Source organism: Hemiscyllium ocellatum, chromosome 26 (genome assembly GCF_020745735.1).
Source record: "Hemiscyllium ocellatum isolate sHemOce1 chromosome 26, sHemOce1.pat.X.cur, whole genome shotgun sequence".
Classification (NCBI taxonomy): domain Eukaryota; kingdom Metazoa; phylum Chordata; class Chondrichthyes; order Orectolobiformes; family Hemiscylliidae; genus Hemiscyllium; species Hemiscyllium ocellatum.
In genome coordinates, this window is record NC_083426.1 from 15,953,983 (window position 1) to 15,966,526 (window position 12,544).

A 12,544-nucleotide genomic window follows, 5' to 3' on the forward strand; every position below is an offset into this window, starting at 1 on the left:
AAGATTCACATTAATCATTTTGTGAATTACACTTGCAGTTTAGCAGTAGCTGTATTGGTGACTCCTCTTGTGACCTGTGCATTCCTTTTCCCGACCCAGGCCTATTCTTCCCTTCAGGTTACAATCTATGAAGCTGATGATGACCTGCCGTGCTCAGGGGATGCTACCGACACAGAAATCTCAGACGTGTTTGAGAACTCTGATGGTTTAAAGGTAAATCCTAATATTTTAATGTATTCTGAAGTTTTTGATGTAGACACTAAGATAATACATAGCAATTTTAATACAATTAAAGATTGTTATAATATTAACTTGGCTTTTCTGCATCATTCAAACATTGAATGTTTTGAAACCTTTGGTCTATCTGTGAATGTGACCATTCATGTGTAATAGTGGAAAGCAAATGCTGCTAATATATAGACCTTTATATTAGCTAGGAGTGCACACTTTCCAGGTGGAGTCGTTGCAGAATTCAGGGATTGGAACTCTGGTTGAACTTCAGTAAACAAATCTTTTACTTTTAGTTTTACCCTTAATGCAAATAAAGAAAGGATCACTACTTGAAATGGGAATGAAAGAGAAAATGGGTGGCTATAAATTCGTTGGCCATACATCAGTGTTAAGGTAAATGCAGGAATCTGTTAGAAGGTTTTGAGAAATAGATATGTGGATAATAATGATCCGATTATAGTCAGCATGGACTTGGAAATGGGAAGTCATGTTTGAACATCTTTTGAAAGTGTTAACAAAATTGATAAAAGAGAAGTGGTGGACACAGTATACTGAGATTTATCAAAAGGCCTTAGTAAAAGTTTTCACTTGGGGCTGGTTAAAAGAAGTTAAAATGCATGAAGTAGGAGATAGTGTACTTGCAAGAATTAATGGTTAGCTAATAAACAAAAAGCATTAGGAATAAATGCGCCATTCTCGAGTTGATCGGCTGTGCTTGTGGGGTACCTGAGGATCAGTGCTTAGACCTCAGTTGGTCCAAATATTTATTAGTGATTTGGAAGTGGGCATAATATTTCCATAGATGTTCCAAAGCTAAGTGGGAATGTATGATGTCAGCAAGATGTAAAGCATCTTCAAGAGGATTTAGGCAGACTTAGTCAATGGGCGAGAATATGGCAAATGGAATGTAATGTGAAAAGTGACTATCCACTTTAGTAGGAGAAACAGAAGCATGAAGTATTTCATAAACTATGAATGGTTGTAAAGTGTGTGTGTGTGTGTGTGTACGTGTGTACAAAGGGACCTAGGTTTCTCTGTCGATATATCATTGAAAGTGAACCTGCCGGTATGGCAAGGTATTAGACACTAGTCTTTATTGCATGAGGATTTGAATATAGGAATAGTGAAGTCTTTCTTCAGTTGTATAGAAGCTTGGTATATTGCACCTGGAGTGCTTTGTGAAGCTCTGGTTGTCTTATATCTGTTCCTGAGATGGTGTAATTGTCAAATGAAGAATGATTGTGCAAACTGGGCCTACATTCTCTGGAGAATCGAAGAATAAGAGGTGATCTCATTAAAACCTTCAAAATATTTGAAAAGGAAATACAGACTAGATGGAGGTGAGATATTCCCCATGGTTGTGGAGTCTAGACAATATCCCTGTCTTTAAAAATATGGGGATATCACTTGGACCTGTAATTAAATTTTTTATATTTCGAGGTTTGTGAGCGTTTAGAAGTTTCTCTGAGCTGTCAAACGTAGGCTAAGTGTATCTTGAATTCTGGGTAATCCAAGGTGGAGAACGGGAAAAATTTCTGGCTGTAAGAGCTGCTCCTTTTTTTTAAGGTATTTTAGGTGTTGGAGGTGATTTCCTCGAATTCCAGGAGCAGCAATTACTGTTTTATATGCTGTTGCATTGTTTTGGAACTTTGGGGAAAAAAAATTAAAACAACAGTTTTAAAAGAGAGAAGAGCAGACAAAGGAAGCACATGGTGAGGACAGTGCAGGGTGGAGAGAGAGAGAAAACCTGCACAGTTACTGCCTTTGCTGTTTGAATTTGTGTATTGCTGGACATCGGATGCATCTAGGTAAATTAACAAACAGTGAAATTCACAACTAATCTTGGAGGAACTGTTGGGCGAAGTTCACAGCACAGAATCAGATAAGTTAATTGTTGTTTTAAGTCTGTCCAATAGAAAGGCTGCAGTAGCGGGTACAGTGGATTCTTTCTTGATTATATGTATTTGGAGAAAGTCTCTTGATTAAACTTAAAATATAAACCATAGCTATTAATTTAACCTGGGGCAGTGTTTGTCGAGGAATAAGACGGTGTTATTTTCTGGGTCTGTAGATTGTGAAGGAGCAAAAATGGCCTTTGCAGCGATATGTACTACTTGTCAGATGTGGGAGTTTAAAGAGGGTTTAAGGGTTCCTGCGGATTATATCTGCCATAAATGCTGTTGGATACGAATCATATCAGATCGAATGGATCGGTTGGAGAGACCGATAGAAGTGATGAGGAATTTGCAACAGCAACAGTATGTGATGGATGGCAGTTATAGGCAAGAAAGAAGCTCAAAAATGGTCTGAGAAGAGACAGGAGGGGGCACGAGAAAGGCTTGGCAGAACGGATTAGGGAGAACACAAAGGCATTTTACACTTACGTGAGGAATAAGAGAATGGTCAAAGAAAGAGTAGGGCCGATGAGGGAGAGCATCGGGAATTTGTATGTGGAGTCTGAGGAGGTAGGGGAAGCCCTAAATGAGTTTTTTGCTTCAGTCTTTACGAAAGAAATGAACTTTGTAGTGAATGAAACCTTTGAAGAGCAGGTGTGCATGCTGGAATGGATAGAGATGGAGGAAGCTGAGGTGCTGAAAACTTTGTCAAACATTAAGATTGACAAGTCTCCAGGCCCAGACCAGATTTATCCTCGGCTGCTTTGGGAAACGAGAAATGCAATTGCTTCACCACTTGCGAAGACCTTTGCATCCTCGCTCTCCACTGGATTCGTACCTGAAGACTGGAGAGAGGCAAATGTAATTCCTCTCCAAGAAAGGAAATAGGGAAATCCATGGCAATTACAGACTAGTAAGCCCTCACGTCTGTCGTCTGCAAGGTGTTAGAAAGGATTCTGAGGGATAGGATTTATGACCATCTGGAAGAGCATGGCTTGATTAAATGCAGTCAACACGGCTTTGTGAGGGGCAGGTCATGCCTCACAAACCTTATCGAGTTCTTTGAGAATGTGACTAGAAAGATTGAGGGTCGAGCAGTGGATGTGGTGTATATGGATTTCAGCAAAACTGCTGTGCTCTTCCAGCACCATTAATCCAGAAAGCCTGAACTGTTGTGCTCTTTCTGCACCACTAATCCAGAATCGGGTTTTCAGCATCTGCAGTCATTGTTTTTACCTAGTTGATTTTAACCCTACTGCGAATCCTCTTGCAAGGATGCCTGCCTTGAAGAAGTTTTCCTCCTCTCTACAAGAATCTCAGGGAGTCCCTCTCCCACTGCACTCCATGCTTCAGGCTCTCTGCCTTTATTCCTGATGAAGGGCTTTTGCCCGAAACGTCGATGTTACTGCTCCTCGGATGCTGTCTGAACTGTTGTGCTCTTCCAGTACCACTAATCCAGAATTTGATAAGGTTCCCCATAGTAGGCTCATTCAGAAGGTCAGGAGGAATGGGATACAGGGGAACTTTAGCTGTCTGGATTCAGAATTGGCTGGCCAACAGAAGACAGCGAATGGTAGTAGAAGGAAAATATTCTGCCTGGAAGTCAGTGGTGAGTGGTGTTCCACAGGGCTCTGTCCTTGGGCCTCTACTGTTTGTAATTTTTACTAATGACTTGGATGAGGGGATTGAAGGATGGGTCAGCAAGTTAACAGGCGACACAAAGGTTGGAGGTGTCGTTGACAGTGTAGAGGGCTGTTGGCTGCAGCAGGACATTAACAGGATGCAGAGATGGGCTGAGAGGTGGCAGATGGAGTTCAACCTGGATAAGTGCGAGGTGATGCATTTTGGAAGGTCGAATTTGAAAGCTGAGTACAGGATTAAGGATAGGATTCTTGGCAGTGTGGAGGAACAGAAGGATCTTGGTGTGCAGGTACGTAGATCCCTTAAAATGGCCACCCAAATGGACAGGGTTGTTAAGAAAGCATATGGTGTTTTGGCTTTCATTAACAGGGGATTGAGTTTAAGAGTCGTGAGATCTTGTTGCAGCTTTATAAAACCTTGGTTAGACTTGGAATATTGTGTCCAGTTCTGATCGCCCTATTATAGAAAAGATGTGGATGCTTTGGAGCGGGTTCAGAGGAGGTTTACCAGGATGCTGCCTGGGCTTGTGAAGAGAGGTTGACTGAGCTCGGACCTTTTTCATTGGAGAAAAGGAGGAGGAGAGGGGACCTAATTGAGGTTTACAAGATAATGAGAGGTATAGATAGCGTTGATAGCCAGAGACTATTCCCCAGGGCAGAAATGACTAACATGAGGGGTCATAGTTTTAAGCTGGTTGGAGGAAAGTATAGAGGGGATGTCAGAGGCGGGTTCTTTACACAGTCGTGAGAGAGCATGGAATGCGTTGCCAGCAGCAGTTGTGGAAGCAAGGTCATTGGGGACATTTAAGACACTGCTGGACATGCATATGCTCACAGAAATTTGAGGGTGCATACATGAGGATCAGTGGTTGGCACAACATCGTGGGCTGAAGGGCCTGCTCTGTGCTGTATACTGTTCTGTGTTCTATAGGGGGGGGGGGATGTCTCCGATACAGTCACATAGATGGGTTTACTCAAGGAAGGGTAAGAGAGGTAGGCAGCTAGTGCAGAGGTCTTTTGTGGATATACCCATTTCCATCAGGTATGCTGTTTTGGAAAATGTAGGGGGTGATGGATTCTCGGGGGAACGTAGCACGAACAGCCAAGTTTCTGGTATTGAGGCTGGCTCTAATGCAACGAGGGGTACATTGGCTTCCAAGAGATCAATTGTGTTCGGGAATTCTGTAGTCTGAGGTGCAGACAGACGTTTCTGTGGCCAGCAGAGAAAAAGCAGAATGGTGTGTTGTTTCCCTGGTGTCAGGATCAAGGATGTCTTGGAGAGGGTGCAGAATGTTCTCACAGCGGGGAGAGGCAGGGAAGAGGTTATTGTCCACATTGGAACCAACGATTTAGGAAGGGAAAAAGTTGAGATTACAGAGAGGCAGAAATTTAAAAAGATGATCCTCAAGGGTAGTAATATCTGGATTACTCCCAGTGCTACGAGCTAGTGGGGGCAGGAATAGGAGGATAGAGCAGATGAATGCATGGCTGAGGAGCTGGTGTATGGGAGAAGGATTCACATTTTTGGATCATTGGAATCTCTTGGGGTAGAAGTGACCTGTACAAGAAGGACGGATTGCATCTAAATTGGAAGGGAACTAATATACTGGCAGGGAAATTTGCTAGAACTGCTTGGGAGGATTCAAACTAGTAAGGTGGGGGGGCGGGTGGGACCCAGGGAGATAAAGGAAAGAGATCGATCTGAGACGGGTACAGCTGAGAACAGGAGTGAGTCAAGCAGTCAGAGCGGGCAGGCACAAGGTAGGACTAATAAATTAAACTGCATTTATTTTAATGCAAGGGGCCTAACAGGGAAAGCAGATGAACTCAGGACAAGTTCTGACTCAGGACATGGGATTGGGATATCATAGCAATTACAGAAACATGGCTCAGGGATGGGCAGGACTGGCAGCTTACAAATGTTCCAGGATACAAATGCTACAGGAAAGATAGAAAGGGAGACCAGAGAGGAGGGGGAAGTGACATTTTTGATAAGGGATAGCATTAGAGCTTTGCTGAGGGAGGATATTCCTGCAAATACACCCAGGGATGCTATTTGGGTGGAACTGAGAAATAAGAAAGGGATGATCACCTTATTGGGATGGTAGTATAGACCCCCCAAAAGTCAGAGGGAAATTGAGAAATAAACTTGTAAGGAGATCTCAGCCATCTGTAAGAATAATAGGGTAGTTATGGTAGGGGATTTTAACTTTCCAAACATCGACTGGGACTGCCCATAGTGTTAAAGGTTTAGATGAAGTGGAATTTCTTAAGTGCGTAAAAGACAATTTTCTGATTCAGTATGTGGAAGCCTTCAGAACTGAGATTACAAGAATGCAGAGAAAGTATATTCCTGTCAGAGTAAAAGGGAAGGCTGATAGATATAGGGAATGCTGGATGACTAAAGAAATTGAGGGTTTGGTTAAGAAAAAGAAGGAAGCATATGTCATGCATAGACAGGATAGATCGAGTGAATCCTTAGAGTATAAAGGAGGTAGGAGTACACTAAAGAGGGAAATCAGGAGTGCAAAACGGGGACATAGCTTTCGCAAATAGAATTAAGGAGAATCCAAAGGGTTTTTACAAATATTTGAAGGACAAAAGGGTAACTAGGGAGAGAATAGAGCCCCTCAAAGATCAGCAAGATTGGCATTTGTGTGGAGCCACAGAAAATGGGGAAGATACTATATGAATATTTTGCATCAGTAAAAGGATATGGGAAATAGATGGTGACATCTTGCAAAATGTCCAGATTACAGAGGAGGAAGTGCTGGATGTCTTGAAACGATTCAAGGTGGATTAATCCCCAGGACCTGATCAGGTGTACCCAAGAACTCTGTGGGAAGCTAGAGAAGTGATTGCTGGGCCTCTTGCTGAGATATTTGTATCATTGATAGTCCCAGGTGAGATGCTGGAAGACTGGAGGTTGGCTAATGTGGTGCCACTGTTTAAGAAGGTCAGTAAAGACAAGCCAGGGAACTATAGAGTGGTGGGCAAGTTGGTGGAGGGAATCCTGAGGGACAGGATGTACATGTATTTGGAAAGGCAAGGACTTATTAGGGATAGTCAGCATGGCTTTGTGCATGGGAAATCATGTCTCACAAACTTGATTGAGTTTTTTGAAGAAGTAACAAAGAAGATTGATGAGGGCAGAGCAGTAGATGTGATCTATATGGATTTCAGTAAGGCGTTCGACACGGTTCCCCATGGGAGACTGATTAGCAAGGTTAGATCTCATGGAATACAGGGAGAACTAGCCATTCGGATACAGAACTGGCTCAAAGGTAGAAGACAGGGTGGTGGTGGTGGGTTGTTTTTCAGACTGGAGGCCTGTGACCAGTGGGGTGTCACAAGGGCCGGTGCTGGGTCCACTATTTTTTTGTCATTTACATAAATGGTTTGGATGCGAGCATAAGAGGTACAGTTAGTAAGTTTGCAGATGACACCAAAGTTGGAGGTGTAGTGGACAGTGAAGATGGTTACCTCAGATTACAACAGGATTTGGACCACATGGGCCAAAGGGCTGCGAAGTGGCAGATGGAGTTTAATTTGGATAAATGTGAGGTGCTGCATTTTGGGAAAGCAAATCTTAGCAGGACTTGTACACGTAATAGTAAGGTCCTAGGGAATGTTGCTGAACAAAGAGACCTTGGAGTGTAGGTTCATAGCTCCTTGAAAGTGGAGTCGCAGTTAGATAGGATAGTGAAGGTGGCGTTTGGTATGCATTCCTTTATTGGTCAGAGTATGGAGTACAGGAGTTGGGAGGTCATGTTGCGGCTGTACAGGACATTGGTTAGGCCGCTGTTGGAATATTGCATGCAGTTATGGTCTCCTTCCTATCAGAAAGTTGTTGTGAAGCTTGAAAGGATTCAGAAAAGATTTATAAGGATGCTGCCAGGGTTGGAGGATTTGAGCTTTAGGGAGAGGCTGAACAGGCTGGGGCTGTTTTCCCTGGATCATCGGAGGCTGAGGCATGACCTTTATAGAGGTTAACAAAATTGAGGGGCATGGATAGGATAAATAGACAAAGTGTTTTCCCTGGGGTCTGGGAGTCCAGAAGTAGAGGGCATAGGATTAGGGTGAGAGGGAAAAGATCTAAAAGAGACCTAAGGGACAACCTTTTCAAACAGAGGGTGGTACGTGTATGGAATGAGCTGCCAGAGGATGTGGTGGAGGCTAGTACAATTGCAACATTTAAGAGGCATTTGGATGGGTATATGAATAGGAAGGGTTTGGAGGGATATGGGCTGGGTGCTGGCATGTGGGACTAGGTTGGGTTGGGATATCTGGTCGGCATGGACAGGTTGGACCGAAGGGTCTATTTCCATGTTGTACATCTCTATGACTCTGTGTAATGTAAAGGTTGGTAGATTTCTGATTACCAGTGATGTGCATGGTTAATGGGTTGAGGTTGGTAAAAGGGCAATGAGGCGTTTGATTGGCCTTGATCACATTGAATGGCATGGCAGGCTTGATGGGCTGAAAGGTCTACTTTTGTTCCTATGTTCAAATAGGAATCAATTTTAATTATTCACAAAGACTTAAATAATTGGAATTTGAGAACTTAATTAAGGGACACACAGGAGCAGGAACTGGTCATTGAGCTTTAAGCATGCTCTGCCATAGTTAGATCATAACTGATTTGTATCTTAACCTCATCTACTGCCTAAGTTCCATTATTTTTAATAACTTTGCCAAACGTATACCTATTAATCCCAGTGCTGAAAGTTTCACCTGGTCCCGCCTCAACAGCATTGTCCGGAGAGTTTGATTTTCATAATTTTGGAAGAAAGTACTTCTGGCACAGGTGACCCCCAACCATTTATACAGTTGTTCTGAACTTGGGCAGCTTTTCTCTTTACCTACTTTGTTAATTCAGTCAGTCATGCAGAGTATCTCCATTAAATCATCACTTAATCTGGTTTGTGTTCAATGGGTTGCAATTCTAGTCTCTGCAACCTGCTCTTGTAATTTATCTTTCCAGTTGTGGTATTCTTCCTGATAAAGGGCTGTGCTTTTCTAGCACCTCACTCTTCAATTAATTAATCTGGGACCAATCTATGCTTCCTGAAGTGATTGTAGCTAACTGGAGCTAATTGTAACACAACATCCACCCTCCAATTCTTGTCCTTTCAAACAATGTATTAATCGTTTTAATTTTGTGCTTGTGAAATATTAATAAATCATGCAGTGACTGGAATGTCAATGCCTTTCTTTCTTTGAAACATAATTTGATGCTGTATAAAATGAGCTACAATGTTTTATTTAGACAGCACGTTAATGCACCTGCAATTTACTGATGGTACTGATGTCAACCAAAGTATCACCAATTACTGCTGATTCTCCACTTTGCCTATACTTGTACTTTCAATTTTGTTTTTTTTTGCACAAATGGGTTTAATTTGCCTCACATTTTGTTTTAAAAACTTGCATAAAGCCATCTAATATTTTAAAAGAAATTGTTTTCATGTACCTATACTGTTCAGTTCTGAACAATTCTGATCTTTCTGGTCAAATTATTATAAAATAGCAATATTAACTGTATTTGTATTGATAGCTGGGGTTGGTGATGGAAATAACATTTGCAATAAATTGCCTGACATTTTCTTTATGCTATAAAAGCTAAGTGGTCAGTCAAAATACCTGTTGCCAAACTGTGTAAAGCCCTGATCAACAGTCATGTACATTTTTGCTTTTCCATTTTAGGACTCCTGGAAATGTACCAACTGTGGAAAATGTAATCCTTCTCAGAAGCAATATTGTCTGCAGTGCTGGGCACTTCGTAAAGGCTGGTACCTCAATCCCAAGTTTGTACATTCAACATCCGACCCGTTAATTACTGGCTTTGAGGCTACAGAGGAGGCTGAAGGCATTGATGTTCCTGACTGCAGAAAGTCTGTTTCTGAGCCTCTGATTCAGACTGAACAACTCCAATGTAATGAGAAAGGAAAACATATCCAACATGGCTCTTCAGAATCCTTAGATAGACTTTCGCAGCCATCCACATCAAGTATCAACTTCAGCAATAAAGAGGAACTTCGGTCTGAGGGTGGAGGATCAAAAACTCAGTGTGAAGACTCCTCACATTTTCGGAGGAACTGCTTGGGACCCTGTCTTGTCTGTGGTGTACGCCCCAGGACTGGGAACATTATCCATGGAAAGACGGGACATCTCGTAGCATGCTATGCATGTGCTAAAATGTTACATAAGCGTAAACTGCCTTGTCCTGTGTGTGTGCAGCCAATTAATACAGTTATAAGAACTTTTATAGGATAGCTAGATGCCATGTTGTCAAGTGAAATGAAAAATTATCTTGTTTATGGTGTTCCATTTGAGCTTTTCCAATTGCCTTTGCAACATTAGGTAATGGGTAAAGAACAGACTACCAGAGAAGAGGCAGGAGTATCAGGAGAAATGGTGTTCTTACACTGTTTCCACTGTGACACAAACTAATGTTAGTTTGGTTAATACTGTATAATACTGAACTAATTAGATAAATTACTTGTTCACAATAAGTGCCGTACACCCTAATGTAGCCAGTATGTTTGTGATAAATTTGTCAGCAGCGGTATTTTTGAGTGTTGGAATGCTCTAGATTCTATTCAGTATAACATTGGGTTTTATCATAATATTTATTTTGGTTTTTCAACAATTTTATGTACTACTTTGAATAGCAATGGTACTGAATTTATTATCTATTATAATTGTCTAAGTCATTATATTTATCAATGAAACTATTGAAGCTGACCAGTGTACTTTTAAAATTGGGCTATATTCTGCAATTGTCCTCATTGCAAGTTGGATCAAAAACAGCTCGCTGTGTCTCAGCCTCCAAGTTGCAGAGTTCTGGTTTCAAATACTTTTGAGCTGCAAATGATCTGAAACATTCTGTGGTTGTGATGTGTAATTCCACAGTTTTTTTTTCCGCTAACATCTTCTGCTGTAGTCACGAGAGATGCAATTATCTGCAGTCATCTTGATTGCCAGTTGGTGCCAGCTAGAATTTGAAATGCTATGCTGTTTTTTGACATATAAATAACACTAATCTAGTAACCATTTTATTTTGCAATTGATTCTACACTTATGTCGGAATTGGTGCCCAGGCATTTGAGGAATGAAGAAATTGCCCATAACCCATTGCTTTTAATGTAATATTTCTATCTGTTTATCTTTTTCTCTCTTGATTCCACTATTCCAAGCAACAGTGATGGGTGCTGTGCATAGTCCCATTAATTTTGGCTGCAAATGCTTTTTTTAAATCTATGCAACTCTAGTTTGGAAAGTCAGAATTTAAAGTTTTTGTGCTATTTTTGAGATATATACTTCACGTGGAATCTGGTGATTATGACTTATTGTAACAGTGTTAAAGCTAATATTTCTTCTGACCTCACAACATATATATTGGGTGTGTAAACTGGCATTTTAGTTCAAGTTCTGGAGTAGAATGGTTTGAGAAAATTGAACTATTGTTCTTGTACAGTGGCAAGTACTGTACCATGTTTCCACGTGAAGTCTCTGGCAAATATTGTTTCGTTTTCAAGTTGATTGAGCACTTTGGTTTGGTGTTAAATATCCTTTTTATATTTTTGACAATTTTTGTGTTTTCGATTGAGGTAGCTACTATTTTGTGTCATCTGAGTGTCTTGTGTGAGAATTTATACTAAGCTGCAACTAATGTGCAATAATTCAGTACTAGCAGAGAATAGATATTGCTTCAATAAATAGATAATCTGCTGGTTTGATGTTTCTCATTTAATGAGATGCTTTGTGGGTCCGTTCAAAATTTAACAAATTATGTAAATTTCTGTTGAACTAAAAACTTGCAGCATTTAAAACCTTAAGCATGAAAAAAATCAAAAACAAAATTTTTGATTTACATTATTGGTCTTGAGGGGCAGTTTCCAATCTTATTCTTGTAATTAATCACAACTGAAATTGATTACAGACATGTCTGCTGACTCATTTTCATGTACCCGCTCAAAAATATTATCTGGCTTTGATTTGGACCTACAAAATGCAGTTACCTTTTTGTGCTTTTTATTAATTCTTGCTATTTAGGCAGCACTGGCTAGGTTAGTAATTACTGCCCATCCTCACTGCCCTTCAGAAGATGGTAAAATGCCACATGAATGATTACAGTTCCAGGGGTGTACATGCACCCACAATGCCATTAGGAAAGGAATTCCAGGATTTTGACTAAATGAAGAAGAAATAGTGATATAGTTCCAAGTCAGATTGAAGTGTGGCTTGGAGGAGAACATGCAGGCAGTGTTACTCTTGTGCGTCTTGTCCTCCTATGGGATAGAGGTCACAAGTTTGGAAGATGATTTCTATGGAGCTTTGATAATTTGATGCATTTTGTTAATGGTACACACTGCTGCCATTGTGCACCATGTGAGGAATGAATTTTGAAGGGGTTAGATGGGGAACCAAGTCCTTTGTCCTTGGTGTTGAGCTCCTTGAATATTGTTGGAGCTGCGCTCATCCCTCATGCTTGGCATGTAGATGTTTAGTATGAGGAGTCAGAAGTTGAATTGCTGGCGTCTGAATTCCAATATCTGATCTACTTTTGTATCCAGAGTACGTACTTCGCTGGTTCAGTTCATTTTCTCTGTTCAGGATGGAAAGATGCACAAAATAGGTGACTTAGTATAACTCCATTGCTTTTTATGGCTTTTGCTGGCCTAGGCACTATATGAGCAGAATAATGGGTGGCAAAGTTAGTCATTGTTTAAAAAAAGGATGGTTAGCTGCTCTGTTTGCTTCTATGTCAGTGTT

General features: G+C 41.0%; 1 protein-coding gene across 1 annotated transcript in view; it reads left to right on the forward strand.

Moving 5' to 3' along the window:
* The window catches only part of mdm4 (MDM4 regulator of p53), a 53,401-nt gene extending 41,944 nt beyond the window's left edge, over positions 1-11,457 (forward strand). The window contains exons 10-11 of the mRNA XM_060845397.1: positions 100-213; positions 9,473-11,457. Of these exons, the coding sequence (XP_060701380.1) occupies positions 100-213; positions 9,473-10,042 (684 nt within the window). The 3' untranslated portion in view covers positions 10,043-11,457. The remainder of the gene's footprint in view (positions 1-99; positions 214-9,472) is intronic.
* The last annotated feature ends 1,087 nt before the right edge of the window (positions 11,458-12,544 follow it).